We start from the raw sequence: 22,350 nt of genomic DNA on the forward strand, positions 1-22,350 counted from the left end.
ATAAATATTAACCTTTCAGTACTCCCGCTGATATACAAAGATACACGCAAACCAAAAATCTATTACAATGAATGTTAGTTCCGTTTCCTATCATCCTCTGTTCATGAACATCGCAACGAATGTTAGAAATTGACCATGCAGGCGATGTAATGGTTTTTTGTCTTTTTTATTTCGTGTTCTATCTACGCTTTCGACTATACCAGTAAGCTTGTAGAACGACGCACATTGTAGAACATTGTAGAATGACGCACACACTTGCCTCGAATCTCTCCAGCAGAAAAAGCATACGAAGTCGAGTATGCGAAAAAATTATCGCTTCTTGTTTGCTTTTAGGCTACCAATATTCAGAAGCATGGAGAGAGTAGTGAAGAAAGTACAGGTCTGATAATCGCAACGTTTGTGGTTCGAGACCAGTCGGCAATCTGTTTCCTATTTTTTTCGACATAACTAATTTACCTCACTAATACACTCTACATTTTTCGGTCTCCAATTTTCTTGCATTGGACCGCAGCTAGGTATATCGCATCCTCGGTTCATACGGTCTCCACTAACATCCTCTGATGATGAATCCCACATAAAGGGCGAACACGAAATTATTGCGACACATTCAACAGGGCATAACTTTTTTACCATTGGGTAAAAATCAACCAAATTTTGCACACTTTCTCATTGATGTGTATTGTGTACATGCTGTCAAACTCGAAGTCGTGTTTTTCGATTCAACGAAAATGGAGGTGAACCAACGCGAGTTGAGAGAACAAATTCTTTCCAAACACCTGGAATTTCCTGACCTGTCGCACCGGCAGTTGGGAAAAATCTTGAACATTCACCATTCAACCGTCTCCAGAGTGTTGAAGCGGTTCCAGGAGCGGTTGACGTTGGACCACGGCAAAGGAGCTGGAAGAAAACCGGGACTGGAGAACAAAAAGACGGAGGGAAAGGTGAAGCGGATGATTAAAGCAAATCCCAACGTCTCAAGCCGTGATTTGGCTAAAAAGATCGGCATGTCGCAGAGCTACGTCCAGAATGCAAAGAAGAGAGCTGGACTGCATACATACAAGGTACAGAACAATCGACGGCTAAAACTCGGGCACGGAAGCTCTACGAGAAGATGCTAACAAAATATGGCTGCTGTGTGATGGACGACGAAACGTATATAAAAGCCGATTTTAAGCAAATTCCGGGGTTGGAGTTTTTCACCGGCAAGAGCAAGTTCGATGTGGACGACAAATTTAAGAAGAAGAAAATGTCGAAGTTCGCCTCCAAATATCTCATTTGGCAGGCCATCTGCTCTTGCGGACTGAGGAGTGAGCCTTTCGTGACAAAGGGCACAGTAAATGGCGAGATCTACAAATCTGAGTGCCTCGAGAAGCGCCTTTTGCCGTTCTTGCAGGAGCACGACGAAGCTCCGCTATTTTGGCCAGATTTGGCATCATGCCACTATTCTAAAAGTGTCCTGGAGTGGTATGAGGCCAATTCTGTCCATTTTGTTCCAAAGGACATGAATCCGCCAAACTGTCCGGAGCTGCGCCCGGTGGAGCAGTACTGGGCAATAATGAAGCGGGAACTTCGGAAGAGCAAGAAGACAGTCAAAGACGAGAAGGACATGTTAAGAAAATGGAAAAAAAAACTGAGAAACTGGTACCGGATGACACTGTAAAGACTTTGATGGAGGGCATCAAGCGAAAATGCGTTCAATTTTACACTCAAGGCTCCATCGATTAACTTTTCTTTTGAATTTTGAAGTAAATATATGTATAAAACTACCCTAAAATTTTGGTTTGATTCTAAATATTATAAGAAAATTGGCATGACATTTTCGGTGTCGCAATAATTTCGTGTTCGCCCTTTAATTGTAAGCGAATCTTACATCCGCCGGTTGGGTGTAAACATGAAAAAATATGTAAAACCTACTAACGTTGCAACTTGCTCAACGTGAAACTTAACATGATTCATAAAATTTAACATCCACGTCCAATAGACCAATACTTGAAGAATATTACTGAAAGGTTATTTACTGAAAGGATAAAAAAACAAATATTTACGAAGATACTAAGTTTCTGGGTCTTTAACATTTGAGTAGAGTCTGAAACTAGAACTTTCAGGGCTGGTAGCGATCAATGCTGTCAAAAATAGTGATTTTAGTGACCATGTTAAGAAATAAGTGACCAAATAGTGACATATAGTTGTAAAAAAGTGACTAAAAAGTGACCTAAGGGAAGATATTTAGACTTAATCAATTAGAATCTCATAATCATTTAAATATAATCGATAGGAACCTTCAAAACGAAAGATTCAATAGAAAGTTTATGACTAAATCTCCAAGTGTCTACTGTCTGGAAAATCTTGAAAACCCGGGAATTCCCAGGGAATTCTATGTCTCCTGAAAATACCTGGAAGTCTCAGAGAATCTTATCATTACTAAGGAAATTTAATATTTTTTTTTACTAGTGATATTCTAAAGAAAAGAATGCATTTTCAATATTCCTAGTTATTTTCATTCACACATTTGAAATCGGAGCATAAGTCATCGTAATTTTTTGGTGAATACTTACCCCCTAAAGGGGATGCTAAAAGGAGTATTGCAATTAAATCTGAGAATAACTCCAGGAGATTTTCAAAGAAATTCGAAAAATAATTCCAGGAGAGATTGCCAAACAAATTAAGGAGAGAAATCTAAGGAATTTGTGAGGAAAAATGAAAATGAATTCTTAGGAGGCTTTCAATGTGAGTAGAATTCCAAGGGAAGGAGTGAGATTAAAAAAGAAATCTAAAACGAATTCAGTTAAAATTATAAGAATCTTTCTATAGGATTTCTTGCTGAGGAGAATTTCAAGGTAATTTCTAGAACAATTAAAAGAAAATTTGATTCGTTGGATAGTTGCGAAAAGTATTCTAACTATATTCTTATGATTTTTTTTTTAGAGAATTCAGACAAACGTTCCAAGTGAATTTCTGAAATAATTCCATGAGAGTTTCGGGAGAATACGAGCGAATGATGAGGAGAACTCCAAGCGAATTTTCGTGCGAAATCTCCGTTGAATATGTAATGGACTATTTTGAGGTCTTCAGAACAACTTGAAAGTTCCCAAAATATTCCTGAAGTTGCGTTGAAGTTGTTTTGTTGTTTGAGAAACTAGCCTGATGCTCACAATACTTCTCATCGTTGTTTTTAACGTCTCCAAACATTTTCGGACTTCCTAATGTTTCCACAATTTTCCTTACGATCATGAATCTTTTCTAAAGTTTTAAACATTCACTGAATTTCTCTAAATTTCTTTAAAATTTATGTAATTTCACTGCTCTGGAATATCTCTGCTCTGAGAATGTATGTTTTTTATTAAATTTTTTGTTTAGCTTTTTAGCGAGACCAATATCTTTCTTGAAGTTCTCGAAACTTCTCTAAAGTGTTTGCAGTTCTCATGAAGCTTGTTGTACTAACCTGAAATTAATTGAACTTAATTCTAAAAATGTTTAAGCTTCCGTGAACTTCTGGAGTTACGTGAAAACCTCAATAATTTTCTTAACATCTCTAAAATTCTCTAAAAATTTGGGAACTTCTTTACATTTTCCGCCAATTTAGTGAAACTAATGGAACTGAACTCCCCTGGAATTCCCCTTGTTTTTGGAGCTTTACTCAACTTATTTGAAATGCTCCCGAAATGTCTATATAAGTTCCTGAAGTTCTCGGATCTTCCCTTAAGTTCCATAGACTTTTATGAAGATCTCTGTTCTTCTTTGAAGATTTCAAAGTTATTCTAAAATTTCAGGACCTTCTTTAAGCTCCTGCAACGAAATAATCAATATAGTTCTATGATTTTCACTCAAGAATTGTCAATTTTCGAAACTAATTCATAGCTTCTTTAATAGTCTAGAGTTTCCTGACGTTTTAAAAACCGCCCAAAATATTTCTAAATTTCCTTAAAATTCTCTAGACTGCCCTGAATATCTTAGTATTTTTTTAATAGAACCCATTTTACTGGAATTAATTGAATTGCCTTTGAGTTCTACAATTTTCCTTGAGTTTTATAAAGTTTATAAACGCTCACGGAACTTTGCCTTATATTACTAATTTTCCCTGGAAAGTTCAGCCCTGAAGTTTTCTATGCTTACCTTAATTTCTCCAAATTTATCAAATGTTCCGGTAAATTTTCTGATATGCATTTATAATTCCCTGAATCTTCTCAATATCCGGAATATCCCTTAATTACAAGGAACTCCTTGCTAGTCGCTGCAAATTTCCTAAAGTTAATAGGATTTTTGTGATGCTATCTGATCGTCCTCGAAACTGCACTGAATATAACGAAACAATCTAAAATTATCTAAATTTCTTAGAAGTTCTCTGGAATTTCTTGAAAATATCGGTACTACTTCTATGATCTGTCTTGATGTTCTCGGTGCTCTAAAGCTCTCAATTCTAATGAAGATCTCGGTTCTGCTTTTAAAGCATTACCGAATGGAATTCCCGTGAACACCTTTAAACTTCCCAGGAATTCTCTGGATTTCTGTGAAGTTTCTGAAATATTTCTGAAGTTTTCATAAATTTTCTGAAGGTCTCTGTACAGAATCTCTCGGAACATCTTAAGGGTCCTCGATTTTATTTCAGCACATAATGGAATTATCCTAAATTTGTCTAAACTCACGATTATAGATTTTAAGTAAAGCTGTTTCTTTAAAACTGATTGTCATGTCTTGCGTTAATTGTCACGTTTGCGTTAATTGTTGTTGTTGTTTTACAAAAAAAAAACATATTTTTAACGCATTTCATAAATAGCTTTCTTATTAGAAATCTGGAAATTATCCGTCAAAGTAATGGAAAAACCTGGAAAACTATATTTAGCCAAATGATTGGATACCCTGTAGATAGAGAAAGACGATTATACGTAAAAAAATCTATACGAGGTCATCAAATTCGAATTGTTCAAAAATCATAGCAAAATGTAGGCCTTTCCTACACACTGCAAGAAGAATGATCAATCTTGAATCTTTAAAATCTTCAAAAAACGACTGATTACAAGAAAAAGTGACTTTAGACCGTCGTGTGCCAAGTGACTTGGCCTTAAAAAAGGAGACTTTTTAGTGACTTGCTTGAAACAAGTGACCAAGTCACTAAAAAGTGACTCACTACCAACCCTGAACTTTTCTTCAAAATGTGTGATTAATAACAATCTTCGTGATGCAAGATTTGGAAAAAAAAAAGTTAAAATGTGAGATTTAAAAAAAATAAGATCATAGATTTGAAAAAATATATATCATAGTTATGGGTCGTGGAGTCATAATTAGGGTTATAACAAATTACAGAACAATCGATATAATCTTGCGGACAAACCCTGAATTTATTAGTAAAATTTAAAGGTATTCAAAGTGTTGATTTCAAACAAATATTGAGGAGGATTCCCACATAATTTTCGAAGGAGAAGTGAGCAGAATTCCAGCATTATTCTGACATGAAGGCTTTAGAAATTGTTAGATGAATTTGGAGGGATTTCTATGGAGAAAAATGCAAGTTTTATTAAATTCTTAGGTAATTTTAGAAGATTTCAAAATGAGTTGTGAAAACAAAACTGTAAGAAAAATTCCTACGTGATTCTGAGGTGATTTTTATGGAGTTCGTGAGGAAAATGACAGATGCATTTTAAGAAGAATTATGATGAGAATTCAACAAGAAACAGATTTCTAAGAGTGTTCTGGGGATAATTTCAACCCTAGTGCGAAAGATTCATCACAGAGCTCAAACAAAATTGATTGCAAAAAAATTCGATCGAAATTCTTTAAAATACTCCAAGGGGTTTCTAAACAAACTTTCGAAAAGTTTCTGCTGCTTTGAATAGAATTAAATGAAAATTTAAAAAAGAATTTCAAAGGAATCAAAGGTTCCGAATAGGCTCAAGGGAATTCTAAGAAGGATTACAATCAAATGTCTTAAAAAGGGTTTCAAGGAAATTCCAAAAAGAATTCAACGGTAATTATTACGCGGAGTGTTTTCTGGTTAATTTCAGAAGAATTCGATGATAACTCAAAGCAGAGTTCCAAGCTAATTCTGGAATTCATATAAAAAGAATTTTGAAAAACGAAAAATTAAAACCCCGGAAAAGAATAGTTCAGTTTCGGCTTTTACAAATATTTGTTTCGAAACTGCAGCATCTTCAATATTTTTTTAAGGTCATGCACTTTACATCTGAAATTGAAACGACCAAAATCAATTTGCTGAGTGATTCAATTCTAAAAACAATAGGACGGGAAACTGAAGAAAATTCTGCAGCAAACAGAGCAAGACAATCATTTGGTAAATAATCACTTTAATAGTTTATTCAGAAATTCTGATGTAAAAATTTGTTCCTATTATATGGTTAATTTAAGTTTCTCGGTTCTCTTGTAGAAAACCCGTTTTCCCAGGTTTTCCCGGATATTTTCCGGTTTTCTTGGTTCGCTGGCCACCCTGTATTAATTTTTCATAAGTAGGGTTTCGGTTTTTGGAAAATGTACCTCATAATTTTGAAAATATTCATTAAATTATTTGTAATATTTTAAGGAACCAATTTTTACAATCCACATGGTGATGTATTATTTTCAAGATCAAACAACAGCTGACCAAATTTACAAAATATGCGATCATCTTAACGAAATGTAATTTTTTTTTTGCCAGCGAATCACGTATTATTTAAAGTATATCAAATCGATTAAAATCACTAAGCAAGTACAACATTAATAACCAGTATGGAACTAATTACATATTTTCAAATTATTAACTGTGTGACGTCCGACGATTCAACGTCCCTGCCAACATCGACGAAAAACAGTGAAGGATGTTATTCAACTCTATACAATGCAATACAATATTTACGGGAAATTATGTATGTTTGTCATCAAGGTTAAGAAGACACACGCATGTGTGAGTGTGTATGTATGACATGTGTGTGATAATATACAAACAAAGAAGTGAATTCTAATCCAGTTACCTCCAATGTTGGATCCATTCTGTGCGGAGTACATGCTCTGTTGTGTCTGGGGCTGCGGTGGATAGATCGTTGGTGGGGCTTGTGGAGCGCGCGGACCACCCGCACCCGGCGGAACCAGCACCGGGGGCGCCGGACTCACCAGCCGCATCGGCGTTCCGGTGCGAGGTCCCATCACCAGCGAGCCGCTCTGATCGTAGAAGGCCGATATCACCTGCATGCGTGCGACGACGACGATGGCGACGGCGAGGGAAATCGCGTGTGATCGGATTTTTTTACATGGTTTGATTGGTAATAATTTTGATTTGTATGATTTGAATGTGAATGTGATATATTTCGGTTGTTGTTCGGAATGAGAAGAAAAAAGAGAAAGAAAATAATATACAAACAAACATTAGGGAATTATTGACATTATGTACAGTTCTTAACCTAGAGCTTAGTGTACTTATGAGATTTTCACGAACCAAAAATAGTAGTTTGAAACGTACAGATAAGTATGTTTACATGTGTGTCTTTACAATCAGGTTGAGGATGCAATAAAGGTAGGAAGGGAAAGGAAACCTCTCAGTCTCAGATTGATGATCATGTTCCAGAATATACAGTACAGGTGTTACAGCCGAGGGAAGAAAACGCCTTCATCATCGTCATGAGTCCAGCAAACTAACATTCAAGTGGTTCTCAATGGAACGATGAATCGTCTGCCAAGCGCGGCAAAACGCTTCGGCTTATTACCGGGAAAATAGAACGAGAAATTATTTCTTACTCGTTACTCGAACCAGCCTCTTCATAGCAGGAGCGCGGAAGGAGGACTGCTCAGGAGCTGCCTGCACGTTACAACAGCATTTAATTAGAGATCCAAGTGCCAACAGTTGGCACGCTTAGCAAAAAGTAGGTACAGCGGTGCGAAATGAGCATCAGCCAGTAGCAATAAAAAAAAGGTGGTGCAATATTAATAATAATCGCGCTCATCATGCTTGCCTGCAGGTTGTTCCTAGTTGTTGTTGTTATTGTTGTTGGTAGCGAAACTGATTAGTTTCTGGTCGATAGTTTTCTAGCAATTAAAACGTAGACAATATAGATGTATGTATATCATACACTGTCACGGTTAAGTGCTACATTCTATGCTATAATTAGTGCTTTCTCCACTTGGCAGGTGTTTCGCGGAACCGATGCAAACGGATGATTTGACGCCATGGAAAGGGAAGGATAATTATGCATGCACTTGTTTGAATGTTTGTTCGGTAGGTATTGATAAGAATAAAGCACCAACTCTAGCACTTAGAACAAACAATCGTAGCTGAATAACAGCTTATTCAGGCAAAACTCGTACAGCTGGCACGGTGTCTCTGGTAGAATAAAATTATTTGAAAAAATCAGTATCGCTGAAACACCCACCAAACGAAATCTTATATGCACCTCGGGAGTAATTTTTCGATATTGTTCTAGACCTCCCGATAGAAAATTTCGATACTTGCTTAAGATGAAAGCGGCAAGCTTAAGCTTTCGTTTGGTGCGATACTGATTTGTTTAATAAGGTTTTCTTTCAGAGACACCGTGCTGGACACATGTTTATTCTGCAGGGCTGGTAGCGATCAATGCTGTCAAGAATAATAATTTTAGTGACTATGTTGAAGAAATAAGTGACCAAATAGTAACTTATAGTTGTAAAAAAGTGACCAAAAAGTGACCTAAGGGTAGAAAATTAGTCGTTCTGATGGCTTACAAAATAAATGTTTGATGTTTTAGACTCATTCAATTAGATTCTCATAAACACTTAAATATGTACGATAGGAACCTTTAAAGCGTACGATTCAATAGAAAGTTTATGACTAAACCTCCAAGCTAATACAATTTTCGATTTGTTTTTAGATTTTGAAATTCCCATCACATAACACCCTTGAAATACTCTCACATTTTCCGGATGTACATAAATTTTTTATTGCGTTCCAGAAATTTTCTCTGAGCAAACCGAAGTTTCCGGACATTCCGGTTTCTGCAATTTACATGAAATTTTCAGAACTGACCATTGATTCTCTGATCTGTCTTCATGTTCTCGGAGCTTCCCTAAAACTATCAACTCTAATAAAGATTTCGGCTCTGCTTTAAAATAAATGGAATTCTCGTAAACACATTTAAACTTCCCTGGAATTCTCTGGATTTCTGTGAAGTTCCTGAAATATTTCTGAAGTTTTCATAAATTTTCTGAAGTTCTCTGTACTGAATCTTTCGGAACATTTTATGGGTTTTCATCATGGAACTATCCTAAATTTGTCTAAACTCACGTTTAAAGATTTTTAAACCAATTCAACGGTCTGGGTTAAAGTTTCGGGGACTTCTCCTTAAGATCTCTGGAATTCCCTAAAGATCTCTAGATCTAGCTTTTCTGAGATCAATAGAACTTCATTAAAGTTTCCTAATTTTTATTAGTACGAAACGTCAAGACACTAAAAATGTTGTGACCTTAGACTTACTAAAATGAAGTAAGTGTTCAACTTCAACATTTAATGATATCAAATCTAGCTGTTTTTTTTTAAAACTGATTTTCATATATTAAAAACATTAGCGTTAAAAACATATTTTTAACGCATTTCATAAATAGCATTCTCTGGAAATTATCCGCCAAAGTTATGGAAAAACCTGGAAAACTCAGGGAACTTTATTTAGCCAAATGAGTGGACACCTTGTAGATAGAGAAGAATGATTAAACGTAACAAAAACTCTATACCAGGTCGTCAACTTCGAATTGTTCAAAAATAGAACAAAATGTAGGCCTATCCAGAAGAATGATCAATCTTGAAATAAATTCACGTTTAAAAAAGTTCAAAATAGTGACTTACTACAAGAAAAAGTGACTTTAGTGACTTGGCATTAAGAAAACGAGACTTTTTAGTGACTGGCTTGAAAAAAGTGACCAGGTCACTAAAAAGTGACTCTCTACCAGCCCAGATTCTGCAATTAATCAGTTAAAGTGTTTGTGGGATGTTCTTATACGACGGTGGAATTTATAGAAACCCCTAATAAAAGAGTACTATACATTGACGATACCACCTATGATTCAACCATATCACATAAGGTTAGGATGATAACCAGAATAGGTTGATAAAACTTTTTATGGTAATTTTCTAAGCGGGTTTGGAAGTTACACGCAAATGAATTCGCCCGTTTCGTAAAATTTTGAGAACTTCAAAGAGCATTCGTAGAATTTATAATGAGATTGCAGGTCCAAAAGACTGAAGGATCTTCAAGCAGTAGTTCAGATAAATTAAAAGAGGAAATGGAATACATTAAAGCGAAGACAACATACCAAGAACACTGGCAAACTTTCTTATACGATCGCCAAAAGACAGCCAAAAGCTTCCAATGGATTTCATAGCAAAATCACACTTAACTTCAGGATTTTCTTCTGTGTTCTTATTTCTGCACAGAGAAAGACCTTTCAAACATAGATCTGCTTCCAAGGTAAAGGGTGTCCACGATGAAATTGCCACACACAAAATTGATTCGCAAAATTCGAGTTTTCATCCGATTGCCATCAAATTTTCAGGGATTGAGAAATAACTATTAAACTTCATTTTACAATTTTATTTACAGTCCATACGCAAATGCCCGCACCTTGGCCTTAACCCCGGCCATAAGATTCTGCACAACCTGTGAATCAACCGTTTTTTGCATGTAAACCCATACTTTCTTCAGTTCCTCGACTGTCTTCACTACCTTAGGTCGTTTAAGAAGGTGCTGCTTCATAATCGCCCAGTACTTCTCGATGGGGCGGAGCTCCGGAGTGTTGGGAGGGTTGAAAATTTTCGGCACGAAATTGACCTTATTGTCCGCATACCACTTCAGCACGTCCTTGGAGTAGTGGCATGAGGCCAAATCCGGCCAGAAGATTGTTGGGACGTTGTGGGCCTTCAGGAGAGGAAGCAGCCGCTTCTGGAGGCACTCTTTTATGTACACCTGTCCGTTCATCGTGTCCTGGGTCACGAAAGGTGCACTCCGCTTCCCGCACGTGCAGATGGCTTGCCAAACCAGGAATTTCTTCGCAAATTTGGACATCTTCTGAGTGCGGACATGCTCCGGAACGCTGAACTTATCCTTGGCCGTGAAAAACAGGTTGCCAGGGATCTGTTTGAAGTCGGCCTTCACATATGTTTCGTCGTCCATGATGCAGCATTCAACTTTCGTCAGCATGTTGAGGTACAACTTCCTGGCACGGGTTTTGGCGGACTTGTTCTGCTTCTCGTCGCGATTAGGGGCCTTTTGTACCTTGAACGTTCGAAGCCCAGCCTTAGTTTTGGCCTTCTGGACAAAACTTCGGCTTAGGTGCAGCTTCTTAGCCACATCCCTAACGGAGGCGTTCGGATTTCGGTTGAAGGCCCCAACTACGCGGTTGTGATTTTTGGTGTTGTACGGAATACTTTTTCCTTCACTTCTGGGCTTCCGATCGGTGGTCAACCGTTCCTCGAACCGCTTAATCACTCGCGACACCGTGGAATTCGCGATTCCCAACGTTTTAGCGATGGAACGATGCGAGAGATCCTTGTTCTCGTGATGAATGCGCAAGATTTTATCACGCACGAGCTGTTCTTTCGACTCCATTTCCGCGAGTTTTGATCACAGGACTTTAAAACTTGCAGGATGTAAATAATGCACTATGAACTAAATCCACCCAAATTTTCATTAAATTCTACCCAACGGTTAAAAAGTTAGAGCAATTTCATAGTGTGGCAATTTCATCGTGGACACCCTTTAACGGAACTAGAATAAATTAGTATAAATGGTATAACGGGTGTTCAATAAAAAATGAGAATGATTTCAGTGCCGTCCAGCGTTCTTGTGAGAGCATCGCGACTAAGTTGCGTCGTACGGCTGACCAGGGCCCCTTCATTGACGTTTTTTTGAAGAATAAAAATTATGTTTTTAATAAAAAGAAGTACTGAATTCATTGAAAACAAAAAATTTTTACTAGCTATGGCTGAAAAAAATTCTCATTTTTTATTGAACACCCGTTATAAATCAGAAAATAAAAACAATCGAATTTAAGCATTCAATTACTGCATTACATCAAGCGTAGCATCGAATATATAATTAATTTACAAAGGTGAACAAACATAATATGATGGCGACAAATGGTTACGATAGCACTGCTTAATTAAACAAAATGTGAACGACTCGTTTACATTATTCATTACATATTCAATCAAAGTGGTTGATGTGGTATGCTCGCATTTCTGATTTTTTTATTGGAAATTAATTTTTTGTTGTTGTTGTTATTTGTAGATATGTTTTCAATGTTCTCCTGGATGGGTTATTTTTTTAATTGAAAAAAATATGGGTAAAAATTCAGATCCAAGATAAATTTTCGGATTTTCGTCATAATTATCACCAACTGAAGCTAAATAACCGTGATGACATACGATCTTAATGCCAAATGACTTTACGTCAAATGAGATAACCCACATGCTACTTAATTCACTTATAGTGGTATGCATCAAGGATGGATTATTTAGTATTACCAACCCTTTTTAAAACATCTGACAAACATATGGCTGACATCGGGCTGGTGTAAAAGGTTTCCAACCTTAGAATCAAACAACTGTCAAAATAAACACTTTGATTTACACTTAACACCCACCGCTTCCTTCAGAGCAACGCTCCGCGAAGGAACGCCCGCTGATTATGATTAATGGATCATTCAACTCGAAAGACCATCCAGACAGGTCGTCTACTGTTTACACCCCACATGAGAAGGAGGGACGTACAGCAGTAGCAGCAGCTGATCTCTTCACTTTAACCACTTCATTAGCTCGGCAGACACAAGCGAGCGAGTGCAATAGGAAGCATCTTGAACGGGTACGGACGGTGCAGTTTTCACCGGAGATTTCATCGGATGAAATTATTTTGCAATAATTACCCACACCAAAGGCTCTAGAGGGTCGATAAGGGAAAACAACTACGAACCTACAGCTGTGCTGTGGTGGTGGTTCGGTCGTTCTTGCTACTGGCAGCCACATGGTGTGGCGTGCGCATTAAGCGGTCACTGAGCTAGTTGGAGTGTTGTTTCGCCGTACAGCCAGCCAGCTCGTTCAACACGCAGTATCTATATTCTTGGTTCGAGAGCAGACTGGTTCAAAAACCAGTGTTGGCTGGATCAATTGAAACATTTCAGTGGTATGAAAACGTTTACATTTATGTTTACCAACCAGTCTACTCGACAGGTTACACCACATGAAATGCTCATGAGCAACTGAGAAGACTGGCACTGTCACGGTCATAACCTTTCCTGCCGTGCAAAACATATGCTCTGACCTGCATTATCTACATGGTTCCGACGACGTCCAGAGCCACGGGTTGCTTCCAGTTAATGTTATGACGACGACGAGTATTGGACGACGGAATAGAGGTCATTACAGAAGCAGCAGCTATGGAAGTTGTTAATTACCTATGTTGCTAACTCTCGTTATGGGGTAGGGTAGGGCATTCATGAAAGTAAGCTCTGTACGTTTTTCGCAGACGATGCAATCAGGATGGGTCTCGTGTCGCGGACACGGTCAATGTACTGCGAGCGGACCGTGCGTCGGGTGTTCTCGTGGTACGACCATCACACGCGTACGCGGAACTTGTTGCATTTGTAACCACTTAAACAGCCGAGTCGCGGTTAATAGACACACCACAGCACCACATCAAGTAAAGAAGCGTGCGCTAATTGGAAGCAATTTCAAGCCAAAAGTTGCTTTGGTCTACTAACATCCAGCAAATCCAACAACGCGAGGTGGTGGTGCAGTGCACTGTTGATGGTGAAATCCCACCAGAAGAAAACTGAGATAGAACTAGAACGAGGTGCGATATGGCTTTAGCGGAAAATTGCAGTTATGAATAGTTGACGCTTAATTAGCATATGATTTAGAAACTTTTCTCATAAGACCAAACTGTCTGGCGCGGTGTTCCAAGCGCCACCTAGCTGTTAATTTAGGTGCTGCAAATTGAAAGCTATCCGAGGGTTAATTGGGTGCTTTCACGATGAAGTTTCGGCTCTAATTGTAGGTCATATTCAAATTTCGATATCTGGAACGATATCGAAGCATCTGGAGGAGGGTTCTGCTCAGAAGGTGAACAGGCCCGCGTTCAGTAGAATTTATGAGTTTTCAAAAACAAATTCAGCTATAGGTAGTGGCGTTTCCTTAACCTCAATCTACCTGTGCACCAACTCTCAAAAAATAAACAATTATCAAAATATTGCCTTCAATGGATAGATATCGAGTAAACTAGAAGATTAAGTGTATTTTTCAACCGATTCGAGTATGAATATGGCTTTAAATCTGGTCTTGAAAGTTGGTTCACAGGTAGCCTATAGGATTTAAGATCTAATTTCCGTCCTTAATACTAAGCACAACCCGCGATTCACCTCTCTTTTTTTTTTAACGGGTGTGAACAAAAAATGGAATATTTCTGTCAAAAATGACTTCTAATTTTATTCAGAGTCACAAATTGTTGTGATATTGTTTAAAATCTAATACTGCTTCTTGATTCAAAATTCGTCCTACGTGTTTCAATTCCGTCCTAACGCATTGAAACGCCATTAGATTTTCTTCGTCCTACGGATATACGTAGAAAAAGGGGATTCGCTAGCAGCGCTTGTTTTGTTTTGTGAACAATAAGCGTAAAAATATGCATACAATGCGCTCTAATAGGATGTATTTTGTAAAGGGTGATACGGTCAAAATTTGGTCAAGGGAAAACGCGTGTAAATCGGTGAAATCGTTTATTTAAAAAATCAAATTAAATTTCTTTTTCAAGTTCAATTAGTATAAAATTCAGGTAAAATATTCAGTTAGGCTTCCGCTTTTCCAAATCCGAATTGCCGGGCCTTACGCTTGACCCCTGCCATCAGATTTTGTACAGCCACCTTGTCCATCTTCTTCGCCGCAGAAAGCCAGTTTGCCTTGAACTGCTGCTCGCCCTTAGCAGTTTTTTTGGTCTTCTTTAGGTTCCGCTTGACAATAGCCCAGTATTTCTCAATTGGGCGGAGCTCTGGCGTGTTGGGAGGGTTCTTGTCCTTGGGAACCACCTGCACGTTGTTGGCGGCGTACCACTCCATGGCCTTTTTACCGTAATGGCAAGATGCCAAATCCGGCCAAAACAGTACGGAACAACCGTGTTTCTTCAGGAAAGGCAGCAGACGTTTATTCAAACACTCTTTCACGTAAATTTCTTGGTTGACAGTCCCGGAAGCTATGAAAATGCTGCTTTTCAAGCCACACGTACAGATGGCTTGCCAAACCAGATATTTCTTTGCGAACTTTGACAGTTTCATGTGCTTGAAAACATCTGCTACCTTTCCCCTTCCTTTTGCCGTATAAAACTCCTGTCCCGGAAGCTGCTTGTAGTCGGCTTTGACGTAGGTTTCGTCGTCCATTACCACGCAGTCAAACTTCGTCAGCATCGTCGTGTACAGCCTCCGGGATCGCGCTTTGGCCGTCGTATTTTGTTTATCATCGCGATTTGGAGTCACTACCTTCTTTTAAGTCAATAGTCCGGCTCGTTTTTTGGCTAGATGCACGATTGTAGACGATACACCCAGCTTATTTGCGGCATCTCGGAGAGAGAGGTTAGGGTTTCGCTTGAAACTACCGGCAACTCTCTTTGTCGTCTCAGCGGCTTCCGGTTTTCGATTTCCCCCCGATCCAGACTTCCTGGCTGTCGACAAACGTTCCCCAAACACTTTAATTACATTTGTAACGGTTGATTTGGCAACTTTTAGCGATTTTTCCAACTTTGCGTGCGAGTAGCTCGGATTTTCGCGATGCGCGAGCAAAATTTTGATACGCTGCTCTTCTTGCTTGGACGGCATTTTGACAACTGAAGAGTGAATTCCAAAATCAAAATAGGAGCAACATTCTATACACACACACCTTCAAAATGAGGGGTGTTCAGGTTTTTTAAATGCAAAATTGAAAGAAATACGTCAAGTTGATATTGACCAAATTTTGACCGTATCACCCTTTAGCTAATGAACTAACGCATCGGAAAAAAAACCTATTATTGATTTGTGCATGGTGAAATCATTGAAATTATCGATATTTTCTGATCGATAGAAGGGAAATGGGCGATTACGACGAAGTAGCGCTCTAGTAAACGAGTTCTTACTAGATTTATTTGTCCTGTCCGCAAAACTCAGAAGATAACTTCAAAAGCCATAATAAATAGGTTAAGCCGGCTTTATAGTAAATCTGTACGCAAGTTCTACAAGCTCTAAAACTGTAGTATCAATAGAAAAGCTTCAAATGTACGAGTCAAACAAAAATTAATAGGTCTAACCTCAGACATAATACATTAGTTACCTTTTCTAACGCAAAGGCGCACTTTTTGGCTGATAATCGGGTCTCCGGAAAAACAAAAGAGTGAACTATATTGTTAATGTAGTATATTCGAGGCAAGTCGCATACTAAATTGTCGATTTACGCGATATTTCGCATGTTTTATCACATGGAAATAACCCCACATCTATTAAGCGATAGCTACGCCTGTGTTAAAAATCGTACTACTTAACATAATATTTACAAAGGGTTTGTAACTACTTACAGATAATCATCATTACATTTTCAATGTACACAATCTCAGCACCCCTCGATAGTTTATGGAATTATACAGCTATCATTGAATGACACAGAAAACTTGAAAAATCGATTTAAATAGTATCCAGAAAGATAAAATTGAAGATGTGTTAAATCGATTAAGGTTAATCTTTTAGAGTCAATTTTCTTGATATACTCGTTATTTTCAGAAGCCAAATTTTAATATTTTTGTGAAGCTGAAACTGCTTGTTTGCTGCGGAGAAGCTAGCAATGTCTTACATTTACAGATCTATCAACCTCGGGAATCTTGAGATTAGTACAATTAACTTTGGCGCATTTTATAAAAAATTATAGTTTCAAATTCATCCCTAGTTTTTTCAACGCATTATTTCACTGTCGTTATTTTATGAAAAATGGCAGCAGGAATTTAATTATGACTGTTTTTTTTTTATAATTTCAAACGAGGCGCCGAAAACATTTTTTTTTTAATTCACACACTGAAGTAAATTTCCCTTCGAAATTTTTTGAATGTGCTATGGTTCAATATGCTGTTCGAGCAATACACTGAAGGCTAGTACGAATGATCATTAGTTAATTTTTCTGAAAACAATTGTGAACTTGAACATTTTCTGTGACTTGCAAATGTACTTCAACGCTTGGAAAATTGTAATGTATTGAAAAAATTATGGATCTAAGAAAATGTCTAAGACATGGTAAATTTCAACGCTTAAATGATTTATTGAATTCAGAGGACGTGCAAATATTTCCAATTAGTTTGTGCTTTCTAAAACTATGAAAATTTAATGGCACATAGAGAATCTCTAGGACTTGGAAAATTTGTGGAGAAAAGAAATCAACCGAACCTTTGAATCTCCAGTATTTTGAAAGAGCATAATTGAGAAGCACAGATCTAGAAGACTTTACAAATTTTCAAGCAAACTGATAACATTTCATATAAAATGGGGCTGTGTCATTTCGCTGAAGGACGGTTCGTCAAAGAACATTTCACCGAATGGTTCATTTCGCCGAATGGGTAATTTAGCCGAATTTTACAACTCGAAAGAACTGCTGATGTTTATTTATTTATTTATTATTTTTTTTAAATTATAGTCACTTTAACGCTCTTGGGTCATTCGTGACTTGTTGAGATTTGACCTCGTGACTTTGGCGTGAGAGGTATGGATGCTAACCACTACGCCGGGGTCGCCCCCCCGGCATGTTTAAAAGAAGGAACCCAAGCAACACACTTCCCTCATAAAAAGTTGCTGCAACTGTATTGTGACTGAAATAAGCTACATACAAGTTACCACAACTACTCAGTGACAAGTGTGCTGCTAGGGAAGCATTCTTATAAATCACAAATATTGATTATTTCAAAAAATCCGAAATCAGTACAACTCGCAAAAATATCTATTATTTGAAAATTACTTAAATAAGTACAACTAAAAAAACTGGCCATATTTCAAAGAAGGAAGCATTACATTTGAATAGCTCAGTGTTCACTCGGCTGTCGACAAAAGCAGGCCACTCTCGATGTGTGCAACGCGATCGTCTGTTTTATCGACAGCAACCATTGTGTGGTTCTTCTACATTGTTCTTCATCAGCAGTTCTTTCGGTCGATGCGTCGTCGACTTTGGAAAGCAACCGTTTCGTGATGAGTGTGTGAGTGCTGACCACGTTTTGCGTCCATTGCTGCAATGGAAGCGCTCTGCCCCCCGATGGCGTAACTGCCATTGAAGCGACTCCAGTTCTGATGGACGAGGCTTTTTGGATAGCGGAAGATAAAGTTTTTATTCTGTGGTACCTTTTGACTATATTTTTAAGATGTATTGCATAGTGACCAAGAATCCTCGGCTCTGCAAAGTTAATTCGTTTGAGTCTTATCAAATAAATTAAATTAATAAAAAAAAAAATATTTTAATTGCTGCCAGGGTGAAAAAATCGAACCTTCTTAATCTTTGTTCGAGACTGCTTTCAAAATTTACTGAGGTTTGAGAAAAGTTCAACACCGTAGAAAATGGATTGCTCTTCGGCGAAATGACCCATTCCGCGAAACTACCTTCGACGAAATGACCCATTTGATGAAATGAGCTTCACCGAAACGTCCTTTGGCGAAATGTCCCGCTCCCATATAAAATAGGATCAACGTACCAATTCTCACCCTTTACTTCTATTTAAAGCTTGGACCATTTCACCGAAGGCATTTTCTCTTAAATTTACGAGGATACACTACATTTCCAATATTTTCCAGAATTGGATGGGGTTTGTATCCGAGCTGTTCCATTTAACCAACGGTGGTCGTTCGTATGACCGAAAAAACACATGGCCATTAGGTGGAATGATTTTCAGGTCTTAGAGATTTATACATGTTTACTCCGGGAGCTCAGATAGCCCACTCGATAAAGGCACAGTATAACTAAGACGGAGGCGGCAAGTTCCCGACCCGGCCGAGGAAATCTTTCGGGTTGGAAATTTTATCGGGTTCCCAGGGATTAGAGCATCATTATGCTTGCCAAAGCTCTTAATTAATAAATCCGGATTGATGCGAGATTTGGGCGGTCAACCGCTGATTTTTTTGCGAATTAATGCTAGATCTCTAAAACTAGCAACATAATCAGGAAGATGAATGATTCCTCTATCATTTGGTATACTTTGTTTGCGAGAAATCGGCGATTGACGTGTTTGTTTACAAATACATTTACGTCTAAATCTTGAATCACTCCGGAGCTGTGGAAGTGCATGTAGAACACTACGTTGAGAACCGGCAAAACGCTCGCAAAAGTAGTCTAAAACCCAAGAACAAGATTTCGGGGGCTCCTGGAAAACTTTTGAGAACCAGGATTTGAAAGTATAATGAGGTTTTTTTTACCTTCTTTCAAAAGCTGCTCGTTCTTTTCTTAAAATGTATTAGACTATAAAATGTATCCTATATTTCGCTCTGTTTAAACGCCAGCAGTTTTTCCGAGATGCTCGTTATTTTTAACTTTGTAAATGAGCCATGCGGTTTTGATTTTTTAAAAGTAGCATCTATTAATTATTCCGAATAAAACATAAAATAAAGCAACTACCAAAAAATCAAAGCCCACGAGTACCAATTAAATCCAATTACCAAAGCAAATAGCATTTAATTTTTAATGACCCCCGTAGCAATCCCTATCGAAATCGAAAGGTGCAAGCACAGTTTATAATGTTCGCCGCCTGTCCATCTAGACTCTCTAGACCATCGGTTTTCAACCTGGGGTTCGTGAACCACATAAACGAAAGCAATGTGGAGCGAGCTCTATCGCACGGTGGGGCAACGTTGAGAAACGATGCTCTAGACCAGTGTTTTTCAACCTTCTCCGTTTCAAAAAAAAGTTCGCTTCCACTCACTAAGGCTAGTATGGCTGGAATTCCCCACCGATTGAAAAACGCTGCCCTCGACAGACAGTATAGTATGTCACGCGTCAAATGGATTGCGTTGTATAAATTGTGAGTATTTTTTCCGGACTCCATTAATAAAAAAAAAACCAAAACACCCTTGTGGGACAACACGGGGCGGATTGGAATTTCATTATAAATTCATGCGAAACGTATGCGGCCAGGGCGGGCAACATAGAAACATGTCATTTGCCCGAGTAAGGCTTAACTGTACTGAGAGACGGAGGTGAGAGTGAGAGGTTAAACGGAGGTTGGTAAGGATTGGGGAATTGCTTTTTCTGTACACTCAAACTTGAATAAATGTATAATACACAGGGCTCTATTGTGAAAGATATGTGTGAAGGGAAGGGGGGGGGGGTCTGTGAGGGAGGAGATCGAGAATGGTATTGCACAGTTCAATTATGCATAAATGAAAACATCACAAAAATGTAAATGTGCATATAACATGACAGACAGGTTAGGAGGATACTGGGCAGACTCCGTAGGGCGGAAAGTGAGTGGGTTGAAGGAGAGAGTGTAAGTAAACTAAAATAGCTTGAAAATGGATTGTCCCGGGTTACACGCTCAGGGACAAAAGCTTATTGTGTGTCACAAATACGATTATTTTATTTAGGTTCGAGGAACATTGGCAGGAAATGGAACGTTTAAATTCTACTGAGGCCCCCTTCTGGCCGTATGCAACCGGAGTGTAGCGAACGTGCGGAGGTAGCAAAAAAAAAGGAAGGTGACTGAAATTGCTTAATTGGTATAAATGGATAAACGTCGGTGGTGCTAAAGTGTAAAACTAGACCCGACGGGGATTTAGGGAATTTGGAGAATGGGGAGCAACGTGCTCAGTGATGGTGGCGTCGTACGACATAGTGTATCTGGCTCTCTCACCTGGTAGGGTTGATTTTCGGCACCTTGCTGGGAGGGTGTTAGTGGCCTTCGGGGCTGTGACTGCTGCTGGGGGATCAAATTGGCAGGATATACTCCCCAGGGCGCTGCGGCCACTCCGTAGTACTGCGGTACACCGGCCGTGATGAGCGCCCCCATGTACGGCGACGGGTCCTGACCCGGGTTGATGACGTAGGGCGCTGCCTGTTGCGCTGCATAGGCTGCATTGTGTTGCGCTAAAAACTGTTGCTGCTGGGCCGATAGCGAGAGGGCTGACTGTTGCAGTTGCTGTCCGTTCGGTGCACCCTGTACCGCTGAGTTGGCAGCTGTTAAGCCGGGATTCGATCTGAATAGTTGCTGTAAAGAGAAACAAGATTAATTTTTAATTAAAAGCGCTCCGAGACTCTGTGTGTTGCGTTTGACGACATTGGATTTGATTAGACCATCATTGCGAATCATTGAACTTTATTTCTGTTACATCATGTCATCACCGTTAGCCAGGAGATCAACCAATGCTGAACATGGAAATTCGAGGAAAACAATTCATCCCTTCCGTTCGTAAAAGTAATCCATCATCCAGTGGAACATCTATTCGGCAGATTGCCGTCAGTTTCACTGCAATGGCCTGTCATTTCAGTAATAAGCCCGAAAGCCAATCGCTTCATCATTGCCCTAGATTTGTGCCGGCCGTCTTGTCTTATCCGGGCAGTCTCCAGCTGAGTTTTCGTTTTACATTACTGAAATAATACACCTACTGCCGCAGTTGGTGCTGCCTTTTGCAGCTCTCCTTCTGAGTACAGCAAGTGGGTGGAATGCATTTTCCCTACGGATTGACTCAGAACTTTCCACCCAAGACTGCATAGAACTCGAACGGGGGGCAATGCATGCTGCATTGCATTCAAATCCGGAGGAAAACCGGGGAATGTGGCTGCTGTGGTGCTGATTGAAAACATTTCAATTTGCCTTTAGCTTGCCGACGACGCGCGGCACTGATTCTCCAGTTTTCTGTGAGAAACCACAGAAAAGCGTCTGTGAAGTTGCTGGATTTTCCGTCTTGGATTGGAAATTCCAACCGGATGGAAGAGGTGTGATTGAGCAAATTTATTATCAATATACAATGTAGGACGATTGAATTGGAATTTCCAGAACGAAACCTTCACGATAGGCAGGGTTTGTTTCGGATGCACGTTTTAAGGCAGATTGGTAACCACAAATTGAAAATGTTCAGATAAATTGCATATTTAACTTGCAGACTACAATGTCATCGTAATAAATATTTTCTGCATGTTACCCAGTTATAAAATCACGTTGCAGTATTGTTTGAAATTTGTATTATTTTAATTAAGTCAGTATTAGTACATGCAAATCAAATTTCTCTTACATCCAATGTAAGGTTGGATTTATTACGTCCTGTGCATATGTTTCATACAACAAATGTAATGGCAGTTCTGGCAAGAAAGTTTTTCCAGAAGGCATATTTTGTATAAAACTTTCACGAGATAATTTTCTAGAGGCAATGCATTTG

The 22,350-nt window shown here is 38.7% G+C and overlaps 2 protein-coding genes across 7 annotated transcripts in view; both read right to left on the reverse strand.

Annotated features, from left to right (window-relative positions):
• The window catches only part of Bin1 (histone deacetylase complex subunit SAP18), a 263,399-nt gene that overhangs the window by 42,256 nt on the left and 198,793 nt on the right, over positions 1-22,350 (reverse strand). The gene's annotated exons all lie outside the window — the stretch shown is intronic.
• The window catches only part of pum (pumilio), a 375,688-nt gene that overhangs the window by 18,822 nt on the left and 334,516 nt on the right, over positions 1-22,350 (reverse strand). For all 6 annotated transcript variants that reach the window (XM_065226777.1, XM_065226774.1, XM_065226776.1 and 3 more), the window contains 2 exons: positions 20,829-21,182; positions 6,960-7,170 (listed from right to left, as the gene is read on the reverse strand). In XM_065226777.1, coding sequence (XP_065082849.1) covers positions 6,960-7,170; positions 20,829-21,182 — 565 coding nt within the window. The remainder of the gene's footprint in view (positions 1-6,959; positions 7,171-20,828; positions 21,183-22,350) is intronic.

Source organism: Ochlerotatus camptorhynchus, unplaced genomic scaffold (assembly GCF_037179485.1).
Source record: "Ochlerotatus camptorhynchus isolate MF236.1 unplaced genomic scaffold, CSIRO-AGI_Acam_v1.1 ptg000261l, whole genome shotgun sequence".
NCBI classification, from domain to species: Eukaryota; Metazoa; Arthropoda; class Insecta; order Diptera; family Culicidae; genus Ochlerotatus; species Ochlerotatus camptorhynchus.